Source organism: Nanorana parkeri, unplaced genomic scaffold (assembly GCF_000935625.1).
Source record: "Nanorana parkeri isolate BGI_ZX_2015 unplaced genomic scaffold, ASM93562v1 scaffold53, whole genome shotgun sequence".
Lineage (NCBI taxonomy): Eukaryota > Metazoa > Chordata > Amphibia > Anura > Dicroglossidae > Nanorana > Nanorana parkeri.
Window position 1 is genome coordinate 2,630,873 of NW_017306321.1, and position 16,823 is coordinate 2,647,695.

The 16,823-nt window shown below is 42.2% G+C and overlaps 1 protein-coding gene across 1 annotated transcript in view; it reads left to right on the plus strand.

The window, feature by feature from the left end:
- Positions 1-16,823, plus strand: part of LOC108803560 (structural maintenance of chromosomes protein 6-like) — a 100,347-nt gene that overhangs the window by 57,161 nt on the left and 26,363 nt on the right. The window contains exon 20 of the mRNA XM_018575395.1: positions 11,138-11,283. Coding sequence (XP_018430897.1) covers positions 11,138-11,283 — 146 coding nt within the window. The remainder of the gene's footprint in view (positions 1-11,137; positions 11,284-16,823) is intronic.

A 16,823-nucleotide genomic window follows, 5' to 3' on the forward strand; every position in this document is an offset into this window, starting at 1 on the left:
GCGGAACGTGTGTGTGGGCTGGGGAACCTCCCCCAGCAAGGCCCACATCTGAAGCCTAAACAGGTGCATGCGCGTTGCGCGCGCGTCGCGGGCTGCCGGGGGGCACGTGCACCCATCGCGCGGCACGCGCAGTAGCTGCCGGGGCGCACGTGGGTGTGGAAGGGTGGTCTGTACCCTACTTGGTACCCTCTGGCCTCGGGGGGAGGTGACGTCCCTGGCTTCCTGACAGATATTAGCGCAAGTTATTATCAAACCCAAAAAGTTAGGGAAAATGCACTTAAGTTACATTTTGTGCCCCAAAACACAATAAAATACCCATTTAATAAAATATGAAGGATGAGCTTACAACAAGTAAATAGATGCCCAACATGTCCATGTTAAAAATTGTGTGCGACTGTGAAACGGCGACAAAGTTCAGTACCCCAAAAAGTCCATAGGTGACGCTTTAAAAGCCTCTACAGGTCATCAGTTTAGAGATGCGCATAAATATTGGCCCTAGAATTATTGCTCTCACTCTGGGCGTGAAAATGGGCGTGCTTGCGTGGGTTGAGGACCTTAAAAAAAAAATATTGTTTATTTTTATATTTATTTCTTTTGACACTCTTTTTTTAAAAACTGTATTTATTTGTTACTTTAATTGCTATCACATAGGGGACTTACAAGCCCCCCATGTGATAGCAGATCGGTTGTGACAAGTACTCTTTAAGGTGATACTGGGGGCCCAAAAGACCCCTAGTATCACCTTTACACTCTAAATAAGCTATTGAAGTGCAGACCGCTATGGAACTGGAAGAGATGCAATACATGTCGCTCCCGGTCCCATAGAACGGGGAGGAGATCGGTGAACGGACGTTCGCCGCTCTCCTCCCCAGCTTCACACAGAGACACCAGTCCCGGGGCTCCAGGAGGGGCAGCGGAGCCAGGGAAACATGGCGAACCGAATGGCGGGCAGTTTCCCGGACCGTAGAAGCGATCTGGCGGCAGCTGAGTCGCGAGAATCCCTTCTATTGCAAAGCCGATAGTTGGCTTTACAAATGTAAACAGAGTCCTGCCGCCAGTGACATACTATGTACGTCACTGGTCACTAAGGGGTTACATTTATTTTTCTCTACACAGCTCTGAAGAATTCTGAGATGTACAATAGGTAATGCTGCTACCGCCTGTAGGAGAAATGGGCACTAGGCAAACAAATTAAAAGCCTATGACTTTAAGGACATACCCCCTCACACCTGCCAGTTTCCTCAGGATAATGGATGTCTCCTTCACTTCTGCTTTTATTATTTTAGTTTATTTTGTTTCTTCATTAAAAGTCCTACTACTGAGAGCTGCTAGTGGATTTATACCGGATATAATTAAATCCTGGGAGTCTCTCCAGCTATCTGACAAAACTGAGATTCATGCCAGATGCGTTAAATCCTGGAAGTTTCTCTTGCGGTCATGAAGCAAGTCATTTCTGGTCTCAGTACTTATACTTCGTCCTGCGGTGGTCATGAAGCAAGTCGTCTCTGGTCTCAGTACTTATGCTTTGCCTTCGGTGTTCCTGTGTTCTTCTTTTCATCATTTAACGGTCAGGCCAGTATTACTTGGGCATTCCTGTTATGTCGGGAACAGGGCCTTGGAGTCGTTAATAAAAATATTTTACCTCGTGTTTATAAGCTTGGGTGTTATCCCTCCTTTTTATTTTATTTTGGGTTTGTGCTTTCAGTCTCCTATTTGGCTAAATGCTTTTATAGGGAGTTTGACTAGTTTTTTTTAAATTCCCCGCTGTCTCTTCAAGAAGTCTGGACTTTGATTTTATGATGCATTTGTTTTTATCTGCTGAGCATGTGCGAACATACGCAGTCTGATTTTCTGGTGTTCTCAGAGCTTTGTAGTGCATTTCTATCAGAGGTACGGTGGAATGGTGCAGTTTTGACTCTGCTTCCTTTTTGTTTCTTATTTACCCTCAGTTTGCCTATTGGGGAGAACAGAGATATCCTGTTTTTTTTATTATTACACAGCCATTCTTGGATTGGTCTGCATTCTGCATCAGGTGGTTGCGGTACCCTATTTTGTTCCTTACGCCAGTCATGGCTGTTTGTCTGAATCTGTCTGAGGCAGAATTTTTATCACAGACTTTCATTAGCAAGGCACAGTGTGAAAGTGATTTTTCTCTATCTTCCATTGAGGGACACAGCTCTGAAGAATTCTGAGACACAGGGTTATGCTGCTGAGAAATGGAACCTAGGCAAACAAATAAAAAGCCTTTCACTTTAAGGATATAACGCCTCCCAACTCAATTTTGCCTTGTGTCCTCAGGAGAATGGATGTCTCCTCCTCTGATTCTATTGCTAAAGGGCTGCTAGATGGTTCATACTGAATAATAATAAATCCTGGGAGTTCTCACTAGCTAACCTGACAGAGATTCATACCGGAAAATGTTAAATCCTGAGAGCTTCTCTGGTCTTCAAGATGCAGGTTGTCTCTGTTCTCAGTACTAATGACTTGTCCTGGTGTGGTCCTGTATTCCTGTTTTCATCATTTATCGGTCAGGCTAGTACTAACCTTGGAATTCCTGTTATGTCCGGAACAGGACCGTGGAGTCGCGAGTGAAAAATGTATTTGCCTCATGTTTATAAGGTTGGGTATTTTCCCTCTTTTTCATTTTGCTTTGGCTGTGTGCCTTTAGATTGCTATTTGGCTAAGTGCTTTGATTTTGAGTATGACTGATGTCATTTCAGTTTCCTGTCGTTTCTTTAAGAGGCCGGGACTTTGATTTGGTAATTTGATTTTTATCTACAGCACATGTGAGAGCATACGCGGTACATTTTCTGGTTCCTGATTTTTAATACTACACAGTCAATCTTCAAAATGTCTGCTGTCTGCAGGAGATGGTACCTCATGTTTTTATCTCACACTGGTCAAGAGTCGTGAGTATTTTTATGTCTGAATCTGAGGCAGAATTGTCAGAACAAACTGTTATTAGTAGGGCACTGTGTGAAAGTGAATATTTTTCCTTTTCTACTGGTCTTACTATTGTTTTTACTCAGAAATTTGTGATATTTGTGATTTATATTGGTGACACTGATGTTTCTGGTTCTTCCAGTCACAAGTGGCCTTTACATTTCAAGGCTTCTTAGGTGTTGTTTAGTGACCTGTACATGTTATACTTTATGTATTTCTCAAGTCACATGGGGAGTTCTGCTCTTTATTTCTGCTCAGGCTTACTGGGAAAAAGAAACTGACTTCCCATTTCCCTGTAAATTGGTGGCGTAGTTTTCACGTAGTAAGGAGCGGCAGCGCTCGTGAAAGTTCAGCAGCCACACATTGCTAACACTTGTCTGGATGCCAGGGGCACACACTCTCCTGCCTTGGATTAAGGAACAAAGCACACAGATTCAGCTCATACATCTAATACTGTGTTTCCCTGAAAATAAGACACTATCTTATATTTTTTTTGGCTCAGAAAAATACACTAGGTCTTATTTTCGGGGTAGGTCTTTTTTTTTTTTTAATGTACAACAATCCACACTTATTCATGTAGAAAAGTCTACATGTATTCATGTACAAAAATATGGTGATCAGGGCAATCAGGGGTGCCGTACCTTTCCAAGAGCAATTTGCTAACCAATCGCTGGCCAGAATGAGCGAAGCGCACTTTCACTATCGATTCCTCACAGGCGGAGTGCATTTGGTATCACTCCGCCTGTGACAGGAGGTGGCGCTATAGAGGGGGCATCGGCTTATGCGGCTCTGCTTCCTCTAGCGCTGGCTTCGTTGGCACCGCTGATTCTCTCCTGCCTCTCCCGTGGCTCTTCAAGTTCTTATGCCTCTTATGCCACCACCGGCCCTGTGAATGGTCACAACTAGGTCTTATTTTTGGGGTAGGTCTTATATATTAGCAATTCCAAAAATAGTACTAGGTCTTATTTTCGGGGAAACAGGGTATGTTCTTGTCATAAACACTATGCCATATAATTGATACAGTAGCTGGGCTGTGATTCACTCAGGATCGAAAAGTTGTCTTCTTATTTGAGGCTGTGCGTTTCTCTTTAAAATGAGAGGATTCTGCTGTTATTCCTACTTCTGTAACTAGTCTAGGTTCACATAAACCTGAGTATCTCTGAAAGGATTTTCCTCTTTTAATAGAACTTTTATTTAGTTCCCAGTTTCAAAAGACGTCTTACTCTTGCAAACCTTTGGACCCTCTAGATGTCCTTAGCAATTAAAAAGTCCGCTTTAGTATGAAAATCTGCCCCCGCCTTTTCCATATCTGCTGGAGGGGGAACCTGATGGAATTTGCAGAGATGTGTGAAACTCAAATTTCAGAATATATTTTCATCTTCCTTTTCCTCCTCATTACGTTCCAGCTCCCCTTGTTTTGGCAGCAACGGATGAACCTTTTATTGGTGCATTTCAAGGTCTGTTGGATCCGGATGTTATTCCCGTTTTTAAGGTTTATACTCAAACCTGTTTATGGTTCCCAAACCCAATGGGAGACTGTCTGATTCTGCATTGATAACACTCAATGTATTTGTGCATATTCACAAATTCTGTATGGAATCCATTTGCTTGGAAGACACCTCTTAGATTTCTTGGTTGCATAGGCATAAACAATGTGTATCTACAATTTCCTGTATTTCCAGCTCATAAGCATTTCCTTCATTTTGAAATAGGCAACCTTCATTATCACTTTGTGGCTCTTCCTTTCGAGTTGGCTTCAGCTCAAAGGGTTTTTACAAAAGTAAATCACAAGGGCATTCTGAATATATGAAACGTAGACAACCTTTTGCCTAGAGAACAGTCTCTTCCTGCTTTGAAGCTTAATGTCTATACGATGCTGAGGACAATAGAGGACTTTGGGTGGATTGGGAACATCAAGAAGTTGTCCCTAGTTCCGTCACATCGCTTGGGGTATTTGGGTCTTCTGTTGGATACCCTTCAAGCAAAAGTGTTCCTTCCTCAATAAAATATTGATATTAAGGGATCAAGTTCGGTAGCGTTGATCCTGTTGCCGTTCCTTTCTGAGCATCTGCATGATAATTCTGGGATTAATGGGGTCAACCATCAAAGCCATATCTTTTGCTTAGTTCCAGTCCAGGACTTTAAAGAGGAACATCCTAACAGCGTGGATAAGTCTCCTCTATTATTGGACAAAATTATCAGATTGAGTGCCCTGGCCAAGATGCCTCTGTTATGGTGGTTGACATCCCCTGCATTAACAATGGGAAAGTCGTTTTCATCCCATATCTTGGAAAATTGTCATAGTTACATAGTATTTGAGGTTGAATAAAGACCATCAAGTCCAACCTATTGCGTGTATGTATATAGTTCTGCTGGTGTGTGCGTGTGAATGAGTCCATGTGTGATCTTGTTCTTAAGAGTACCTGTACCCCTGTATATTATGGTCTCTAAGGATATCGTCCAAGAGCTTCTTGAATGATTCCACACTCTTAGCTGAAATCACTGCATGTGGCAGCGAGTTCCAGACCCTAACCGCTCTAACTGAGAAGAACCCCCTTCGCCCCTTGTGCTGAAATTTTTTCTCCACTAATTTTAGATGGTGGCCTCTAGTCTTTGTTATGGGGTTAATCGTAAAGAGTTTGTTGCTAATGTTGCTGTCACCATTGAACATTTTGTACATGAAAATCATATCCCCCCTTAATCTCCTTACTTCCAACGTGAACATATTTTAATTTAGTAGTCTTGTCTCATAGCTCTGGTTCTCCATCCCCTTAATGAGTTTTGTTGCCCTCCGCTGGACTCTTTCCAGCTCCAGGACATCCTTTCTGTGGATTGGTGACCAAAACTGGACCGCATACTCCAGATGAGGCCGAACCAGCGATCTGTAAAGTGGTAAAATTATAGACTTGTCTCTGCAATACATCCTTTTCTTAATACAGGACAGGACTCTACTTGCTTTGTTTACAGAAGCCTGGCTATGCAAGCTATTATTCAGTCTGTGGTCTACAATGACCCCCAAATCTCCATTTCTGACTTCCCTGGTGGCATACCCATAATTGTATAGCCCATTTGCCTATTTTTAGCTCCAAAGTGCATTACTTTGCATTTATCGACATTAAACCTCATCTGCCATGCAGTTGCCCACTCCCCTATTTTATCCAGGTCCTCCTGTAATGTTATAATGTCTAAGTCCGTGTCTATTACCCTCCTGATTTTGGTATCATCAGCAAACACACAAACATGGCTATTCACGCCCTCCCCAATATCGTTAATAAACAAGTTGAATAGCATGGGGCCCAGCACAGAACCCTGAGGCACACCGCTCATGACCCTAGACCAGTCTGAAAAGGTGCCATTTATCGATACTCTCTGTACACGTTCCTGTAGCAAGTTCTCTATCCACGTACACACCATTTCATCTATGCCCATAGACATTGAGCTTCAAACATAAACGCTTGTGTAGTAAGCGTTTATGTGGTACCGTGTTAAATGCTTTTGAAAAATCCAGATACACTACATCCATTGGACTCCCTCCATCCAGATCTCTACTTACCCCTTTGTAAAAAGTTAGCAGGTTGGTCTGGCAGGAACAATCCTTCCTAAATCCATGCTGGTTATCATTTACTATGCCATTATCCTGAACAAATTCTACTAAGTAGTCCTTAATAATTGCCTCTAACAGTTTGCAAACTATCAACGTAAGACTGACTGACTGGTCTGTAATTCCCAGTTTGGCATCTCGACCCCTTTTTAAATATCGGTACTACCGTAGCCCTCCGCCAGTCATTATGGATTCCTTTAAAAATTAGGAATAGTTGTCTCGTTATAACCTGGCTGAGTTCTTTAAGTACCTTGGGGTGCAGGTTATCTGGTCCTAATGCTTTATTTGCATTAAGTAGTTTAAGTCTATGTTGTGCCCCATTTTCTGTCAACCACTGAGGTATATTTTTGTATTGAACTATGTGTTTTCTTATGCACATTAAACCCGTCTTTTTCCCGAGTGTATACTGAGGAGAAAAAAGTATTCAATGCCTCGGCCCTCTCCCTGTCGTCTGTGACAAACTTCCCGTTTTCGTCCTTTATTGGGCCTATCTGCTCCTTTCTCACCTTTTTACTGTTTATGTATTGGTAGAATTTTTGGGGGTTCCTTTTACTAACTGTGGCTATATGCTTCTCACATTCAATTTTAGCTGCCCGAATTAGTTTTTTGACATCTTTTATTACATTCTTTGTAGTTATGGAACACCAACGGACACCAGTTTTGTGGGATTGGGCTGTTTCTTGGATCATCTGTCTGTGCAGGGTTTTGGTTTCTGGAGGAATCCAAGATTTAGATTGATGTCCTGTACTTGCAGGCGAGTTGCCTAACATTCTTTCACTGGACCCATCTTCTGTCTGGGTGTCTGATTTGTATTCAGGGAGACAATGCCACGGCAATAGCATACATCAGTCACCAGGAGTATGTGGACAGTGACGGAAGTACATTCAGTTTTACATTGGGGGAACTTCAGGTTCCAGGGATTTTAGTGGTGCACATTCCAGGAGTATAAAACTAGCAGTCAGACTTTCTTAGCAGACAACGCCTGGATCTGGGCAAATGTTCTCTCTATCTAGTGGTGTTTCAACAACTTTATCACTGCTTGGGAACTCTGGATGCAGACCTTCTGGCTTCCCATCACAACAAGGTGGACAGATTTGTGTACAGAGCAAGGGATCCAATGGCAGATGCGGTGGATGCCTTTATAGCTCCATGGGATCAGTATACTCAAATGTTTGTTTTTCCTTCACTAACACTGTTACCTCTTCTGTTTAGCAGGATGGTACACAAATTACTTCAGTCATTCTCATTACTTCAGATTAGCCTTGCAGGATGCGATGTGCCCATTTGGTTCATTTGTTGGCAGACGATACCTGGCTTCTTCCAGATTGGCCAGACCAGTTATCTCAGAGCCCAATCTTCCACCTTGCTTCTCAGTCGCTGGCTTTGATGGCCTGGCGGTTGAAACTCAAGTGTTAAAAGACAAAGCAATTTCAGATTCTGTTATTCCAACTATGCTTAAGGCTCATAGATCTTAGATATTTTTTAACATATCGGTAAGATTTATTTTTGTTGTTGTGCTTGTTTGGGGGTTTCCACACGTCGTGTTCCTTCTATATTGCGAATCTAGTTAGTCTCATAAAGGGTCAGACATCTGTCTTGTCGGTCCTTTTTCAATGTCCTCTTGCTTCTAATTCCTTAATTCTTACTTTTCTCTATTTCTAAGTGGATTAGTTTGCTTGTGTTTGAAGCTTAGGAAAGACCAGGTTGAATAAAGTCACAGGTCCATCCAGTTCAACCTATATGTGTTTGTGTATGTGTGTACACATGTGACAACTCCCAAATCCTGTATGTTCTATGGACTGAAAAACAAATTGTTTTTTGAAGTTATCGCTATGTCAGAATGTTTATACTGCTAAAATAAACAGTTTTTCTATTTATGCAAACAAGCAACGATCTATAATTATAGAGATTCCCAACTTATTTCCACAAATCAAAAATAACTTGAGTTTGTTTATTTTTGCTAACCTGAAGACAAGATGAGTACAATAGTGTGCAAAAATATATATATTTATTAACTAAAATCAGTGCAGAATAATTAAAATATAATTGGTGACAAACAAAGAATATGGATCAAGATTTCAATAATATTGATAACACAGGTAATGTGAAAATACAATCATAGGATATTATTCCAAAATATAAATTTTCCAAAACTGAGTAACTTCTTGAATACAATTAGTAGCTTCTCAGTAGCTACAGAATGTGAAAACAAAATGTGCAGATTTGACACATGACTTCTCTCAGGCATCATGGGCAAAATGTGTTACACCATGCACAGAACTGGCTATAAGCCAAGAATGTATTTAAGGTAAAGACAAATTTCCACTTAATTAATTTTAAGTATACATCATAACTAAACCATTGACTAGAAACTGAAATCAGCTTCCAGGAGATTATACTGATTTGTGTATTTCTCCCCAAGTTTGAAAGATATAATTTATACAGCAGTTTAAAATTATCTCAATTCAATCTAGATGCTACGAGGACTAAATGGTCTAGTTAGATATATAGGCTTAGTCAATTTGCCTACAGAAAAATAGAAATGTATACTTTACCAAAAAGTGCCAAATCTTTTGTCTGAGAGATGTCAGCTTTGTTTCAATGGAGGAACAAGGGATGGTCAGGTTCTCTTCAGTTCAGTTCCCTTGGTCAGCCGTCATCAGCTTCCGACCTTTATCCCTGGTATGTACTTCCTTTCTGCTTTTTCTTTTGGATCTCCCCTGCTTTCAACTTCCATTAAACCTTTATCCCCAAGGAATGTGGGCGTGGATTTCCTTTTCCACGTAATTATGACGTCAGATGGGGCATCATTTTACTATGTACCTCTTCCTCGCAATCACCTGAAGGGGGCACTATTGGACTGTATAAAAGTTTGGATTTATAATTGAAATTCTACTATTTTCATAAAAGATAGCCTCTGACCTAAGCCATAAATATAATAGGGTGGTCTATTCTATGGCAACATCTGTCCTCCTTACCGTCTCTTCATGGATATACAGCTTTAAGAAAGTCTAAACCAGGGCAATTAGCATTCTTTCTCCAAATACTTTGAAAATGAAAGAATGTGTGTACCAGGTACAGTGGTTCTCCCCCCCCCAAAAAAAATTATAAAAATACATTGGTATATCCACCTAATTCTATGTACTTAAAACACAAACCCACCATATTAATAATACATGCTAATATTTTTCAATGAGTAAAAGCAAACAATATACAATGAATATAGGTTGAATATTGTAAAAGTACATAAAAAAAAAATATGTGAAATTATTCAATTAGGTAAACATACACTATTAATAACATAATAGAAATTATGGCTAATATAATCACTTGCAATTAAGAGTACTGATTCATAAGGCAACTTTTAAATGAGTCCCTTTTTCCAGTAATGAGAGAGAGAAAAAAATTTAAACATTCCAGTCTCTTGTTCATTGTTGAAATTGAGACATGACGGTCATCAATCTCATTATAACACAGTCCGGCACCATGGCCAGTCCTTATCTTGTGTTTGTTGTCTAGGACCCCACAATTTACTACCTGGGAATGTATATGTGGTAAGGCCCTTAAAATTTCTGTAATAGTCTTTGTCCAAGAATATGGACTTGCATTCACCTTCTAACAGACAGACAAAGATGGCTTCCAGGATGCCCATATAAAGATATGTATAGGCCTTATAAATGAATTCCTTTTAGCCCAATAGTTCTGCTTTCAGCTGATATTACTAACTGCGGAAGGGAATACCACATTTTTTACTGCTCTGACATTAAAAAAATGTTTATACTTCATTGTGGAAGAATCATATTTTAAAGGAGAACTATGAGGTGAGTGCTTTTCACTCACCTCATAGTTCTAGCCGACCTGTGACAATGAGACTGTCACAGGTCGGCTCAGTAGATTGGGAGGTGAGTGAACACATACCGGCGTTCGATCACCTCTCGATCCTGGCTGGATTCCCCCCTCCCCGCTCCGATCCACCAACGCTGACTGGCGGAACGGACGGGGGAGGGGGCGGGTACAGCTGGCTCTGCCTCTAGATAGGCAGAGCCAGCTGTCAGTCACGCAGCTGGGCGGATCCCAGGCTGGATTCCCCCCTCCCCGCTCCGATCCACCAACGCTGACTGGCGGAACGGACGGGGGAGGGGGCGGGTACAGCTGGCTCTGCCTCTAGATAGGCAGAGCCAGCTGTCAGTCACGCAGCTGGGCGGATCCCGGCAGCAGCTCGCGGTATACTGAGCCTAGGGTGACGGCAAGGCGCTAGTTTGTGTCCTTCCGTTACCCTAAGAAGAACTATGGGGAAAAGCCTTAACCCCATAGTTCTCCTTTAAGGAAACTTCCTCCGTTATTGAGCATCTCAGAACGCACTGCTGTGCCCTCCAAAGTCTTCCTCATCCTAATCTGTTTACAGTTGTGAAGAAGAAAGTGGGCAGAACTTAATGGTACATTGCAGTGTGACTGAACTTCACCCTTAAAAAATTCTTTAAAACCTTCTGACTGGTAGAAAAAAAAAATTATATTGTTGGAATTGATTATTTTTATTAGAAAACAATATTTTTTCCTAGATATATTCAATTATCCTGTTTAAATATTTTTCAGGATAAAATCTCTCATGCAAAGCAGATTAATCCTGAGAGAATTGAAGTCACTCCAAGTGCTAAAAGTCTGGATGCAGAAATTAAAACGCTGAAGGCGAAGATCAACTCGGAGCGCGATCTTCACGGAAATGGAGAAGAGATTATAAAGTAAGTTAAAGGTCTACATGAGTCTCATTCAGGTTTTTGTTTCAATTTGATTGAACAGGTTTTCTGCTTTAGCTACCTGATTTTCTACTAGCTTCTTCAACTTCATAATGGTTAAAAGGTAAATGTTTCCAACTGCAGTATTCAGTTATTCATGTTCTGCCTAGCTCCAAAGTATTTCCATATTTGACACATGCGCAAGCATTCCTTTTATATAGAAGAGTGCGGAATTCATTCATTCATAAGAAGGAATAGTTATACTTCTCTAGGGCTGCAACCAACTAATCGATTAATTGATAATAATCAATAATGGTAATAGTTGTCAATGATTCTCATAATCGATTAGTTGGTGTGTATCCTTCAGTTTCATCCTCTGCGATGGGAGCCAGTGTTTTATCAGCTTGGTGTGGGGGGGGGGGACACAGTTTGGATACTTGGGGCAGTACCGTCTGCCCCTCTTGTCTACCTCCAGCGCCCCTCCCAGTCTGCCTGGGGCCCTGCGCCTCTATGGAGGCACTCTCTTCTGTGCTAGAGGGGTTTGTGACACACAGTGAATAGGCATTCTCCTGTGCTCATTGTAAGAAGCGTCCGCCTCTGTCTTTCTCCTTCTGAGTCTTAAAGTTGGGGAAGATGACGCTCTCTGTTGCGGTCTCAGCGGACACTGCATTGTCTGGCCAGTCAGGTAGTGACGACAAGTCCTTCTTCTTTTTGCAAGAGATAATTTGTTTTGGCACTGATTAAGTCTGTGCGCAACACTCTTAAACTGAAGGATTCTGGGAGTGTTTTCGCCTTATACTCTGGTTCCTTTTCATACTCATAGGTCATGGCGTTCGGCAAGGGTGTTACCTTACCACACCTTTTTTCATTTTATTTACAAGGAATGGGAGCGTCCATCTAAGTCTTTTGTTCTACTCAAGCACATCTCTGTTCGCTATCCCTTCAAGGAGGGGTTTCTGAAGAAGTGGACGTCTCTCCTAGTTGTGGTCCCCCATTGTCCCATTTGAATAAGGCTACAGTAACTTCGGTGGAAGAATATCCCCTTTTCAAGGATCCAACAAACAATAAAACCGAGGTGGGTGCACGGTCCATGTATACCGTCACGGGATTGGTATTGCGGACAGTTTTGGTGTCCTGGATGCTCACTGAATGGGCGAAGCTCTTGCGGCAGGGTTTGTAGAATAAGCAGGTTTCTCTTGCATATGGGGAGCTGGTGAATCAGTTAGTCCATGGTCTTTGGTACGTATGCAATGCTTCCCTGGATATGGGCCCCTTGCTATCCAAGCCGTCAATGCCTGCACTTCTGCATTGTCTCATGTGGCTCAAGTGCTGGTTTGCTGACCAGACATCTAAGAAGGCGTTGACGGATCTGCCTTTGTTTGGGGCAACACTGGATGATATTATCAAGAACCTGACTTGTGGCAAGAGTACCTTCCTACCGCTGCTTATGAAGGGTAAGGAGCCATGGCGTAAGCAGGGCCTTTCTTTTTTGGCTCATAAGCACCTTGTTTGTTTCCAAAGCTTGTCCGACAAGGGTCAAAAGTAGGGTAAGTCCTGAAAATTCAAAATGGAGTCCATTCGCTCTGTGGCGGCCTCTCTCCACCAGAGGGATTTCTTGTAGGGCTGCAATTAACAATTTTTCTTTTCATAATCGATTTGTTGGCTGATCATTTTTTTTCAATTAATCCTATTTAAAAACAACAAATTAAATACCATCCTTAATTTAAAATAAAATACACAAATGGAGTGTTACAAACATAGTTTACTTCAGAATAAAACTGAATGCACAATGTTTTCCAATTGCACTGTACTGTAACGTATGGCATTGCGGTACCATGCGTTTCAGTGCGGGTGGGAGCATTTGGGGTACCACTGAAATGAGTAGCACCACAACACACCTCCCGCACCAGAATTTTTATGGCCGAAACCAAAAATTACTCTTTTTCACACTGTTTTTTTTTTAATAATTGAGGGAAGGGCTGCTTTTTTTGACGATGGATGCCAGTCTCACGGGTTGGGACGTAGTGACCAGACAATGGTCAGCACAAGGCCGCCGGACCAGGTTGGAGTCCGGGTTGCTGATCAATGTTCTGGAGCTTTGTGGATCAGACTTGAATCAGATCAGGAGACTTAAGTCTCCTGCACTGGACGGATCTTCTGCGCGGGGGAACATCAGGATCCAGTCAGACAATGCCGCAGCTGTGACCCATATGAATCATCGGGGGGCATGAGGAGTTGGGCCGCTGTGCTAGAGGTGTCTCACATCCTGCATTGGGTGGAACGTCTGGTCCCGGCTCTGTCAAGTCTTGGAAGTTTGGCAGGCAGACTATCTGATTCGTTGGGGATGGAGCAAGGGAAATGGACCCTTCGTCCGGAGGAGTTGCAACAAATATGCCAAAGGTAGGGGACTCTAGATGTGGATCTTCTGGCCTCACCTCAAAATCAAAAGGTAGATTGTTTTGTGCCCAGAGCGCTAAATCCTTGGGTGGACACGGTGGATGCTCTGATAGCACTGTGGGACAGGTACAAACACATTTATGCGCTTCCCACTGTGAAACTTTTTCAGAAGCTACTGTGGCAGGGGGAAGTCAAGGGGATTCCGGTTGTTCTGGTAGTTCCGGATTTGATTCACTTGGTTGCAGACGTTGCATGGTGGCTTCCTCTTTGGCCAGATCTGCCATTGCAAGTTCCCATTTGCCACCCTTCTTTACCGTCGCTGGTTTTGACGGTGTGGCTATTGAAAGCCAGGTGTTGAAGGGTTGGGGACTATCAGATTCTGTCATCTCTGCTATGCTTCGAGCTCTTAAGTCAGGTTTCAGCATAGGCGCTTCTTTTCCAGCGCCCTTTGGCTTTACGGTCCTTGGTGCATACCTTTATTCAGGGGGTGTCTTGTGTTTCTCCTCTGGTTTGTAGAAATGTCACCAGCACACCAGTCCTTTTAGGATAGCAAACGCTTCATTTATTGAAGTATTTTGTCATAAGACCAAATGTTGGTCATATGACAAAAAACTTCAATAAATGAAGCGTTTGCTATCCTAAAAGGACTAGTGTGCTGGTGACATCTCTACAATTTTGACATTTGCGGCGCCATCCCCACTACAAGGGACATATATCGGTAAGGAGTGCGACAAGGATAGTACTTATTCTCCCCTGGTTTGTTCTCCCTTGCCTCCCCGGTGGGATCTGAACCTGGTACTGTCTGCCTTGCAGAATCCTCCCCTTTTTGGTAGGCATCACCTCAGCTAGGAGGGTCTCTGAGTTGGCTGCCTTTCCTGTAAGCCTATGTTTTTGGTCTTGCATTAGGACAAGGTGGTTCTCCGTCCGTGCCTTTGCTTTTTTGCCTAAGGTGGTGTCTGCTTTTCATATCAATTAGGATATTTTACATTCTTCCTTTTGTTCTCGTCTCGCACATCATAACGAGATGGCCCTTCATTGCCTGTATGTGGTTAGGGCTGTGCATATTTATCTTTCTGCTACAGAGTCTTTTCGTAAGACAGACTCCCTTTTTGTTGTCACTGAGGGCTCTAGGAAGGGAAAGGTGGCTTCTGCGGCTACCATTTCACATTAGATTAGGCAGCTTATCATTCAGGCTTATGTCCTTAGGGATCAATCCCCGCCTTTTCCGGTTACGCCTCATTCTTTAGGGTGGTTAGCACTTCCTGGTCCTTTTGGCATCAGGCTTCTGTTGTGCAGGTTTGTAAGGAGGCCACCTGGTCTTTAGTGCACACTTTCACTCCGTTTTATAAAGTTGATGATGTTGCTTCTGCGGATGCATTTTTTAGTCTCAAAGTTCTACAACAGCCTGTTTAGTGTGTGGGTACCTATTCTTGCTTGTTCTTTTTGTTGCCATTATCGCAAAGGCATTCCAGTTTTTGTATGCTTAGATGACCTTTTACTTCAAGAACAGTTTCTTCTGACTTTGAAGCTCAGTGTCTCAATGATACTGCAGACATTAGAGGACTTTGGGTAGATTCTAAAAATTGAGAATCCATCCCTGGTTCCATCACTTTGCTTGGAGTATTTGGGTTTTCTGTTGAGTACCTTTTTCAAGAGAAGGTGTTCCTTCCTCAGGACAAAATATTGAAGTCGTGGGATCAAGTACTGGTATTGATGCTGTCAACCTTCAAAGTGGTATCTTTTTTGCTCAGTTGCATTCCAGGATTTTGCAGAGGAACATTCTTATAGCGTGGGACAAGTCTCCTCTATCATAGGACAAGATGACCAGATTGAGTTCAGCAGCCAGGATGTCTCTGTCATGGTGGTTGACTTCCCCAGCGTTGACAACAGGGATGTTTTCTTTTGGCCTTGTTAAACTGGAATAGTCTTCTGTCTTGGTGTCCGTTTCGGATTCAGTCATACAATGCCACAGCGGTGGCCTACATCAATCACCAGGGGGGCACCAGGAGTGTGCCTGAGGCAACAGAAGTACATTTGATCTTGACTTTGGTGGATCTTCATGCTTCAGCGATTTTAGTGGTGCACATCCAAGTAGGATTTCAACTAACAATTTATTTTCATAGTTGGCTTTTTTGATTTAATAGGATAAAAGTTTTTTAAGTACCATCTTTTATTTAAAGTAAAATACACAAATGGAGTGTTACAAACATAAAGTTTACTTTAATATAAAACATGCATGCACAATTTTTTGCAATCGCACCACAGTGGAACGCACAGCATTGCGGTACCACGAGTTCCAGTTCCATTGAAATGAATGGCACTGCAACGCACCTCCCGGGAAACAGAATTTGTCAGGCCGAAACCGAAAATGACTTTTTTCCCACACCTTTTTTTAAATAATGATATTCATTTTAATTTGGTTCACAGATTTAAAATCTGTATTGGGAAAACTTCAAGCCAATAAAATAACCACTTTTTTATTTAAACTAACACAGCAAAATTGTACTAGATAGATAGATAGATAGATAGATAGATAGATAGATAGATAGATAGATAGATAGATCGATACTTTATATTTAAAAATAAAAAAGGGTCATCAGTTTAGATTTAGCCATAAATATTGGCCCGAGAGTTATTGCTCTTACTTTGGCGCACGCGGCGATACCTGACATTCCTGCAGCACAAACAGACATAGGTGCACCCAACTTGTGTTTTCGTTAGTGTGCGTGCGGGGGGAATTTTTTTAATTTTATTTATCTTTTTGACTTTTTTTTTAATTTAACTTCATTGCTAACACATGTGAAGGCTCACGAGCCCCCTCTATAAACATTAGAGGTGACAGGTTCTCTTTAAGGTGACTTTAGGGGTCTGTTACAACTTCTTGCTGTCAATCAGCACAGGAGGGACGTTAAGGAGAAAGTTCTCCTTCAGGTCTGCTCCTCTGATAATTGGCAGAAGGCAGTGGGTGGATGCAATAGCCAACCTACTATTGGCTAATGCAATTTGAAATAGACAATAGCAGGCCGGCTTTTGCGGGGTGGGGGGTTTGCGAAGTCAGTCATAGCGGCATTAGCTGACAGCCATTCTCTTCCCACCATGGGCGCCGGCTGCAGCAGTCTGTATATGTGTGTGTGTGTGTGTCGTGTCCC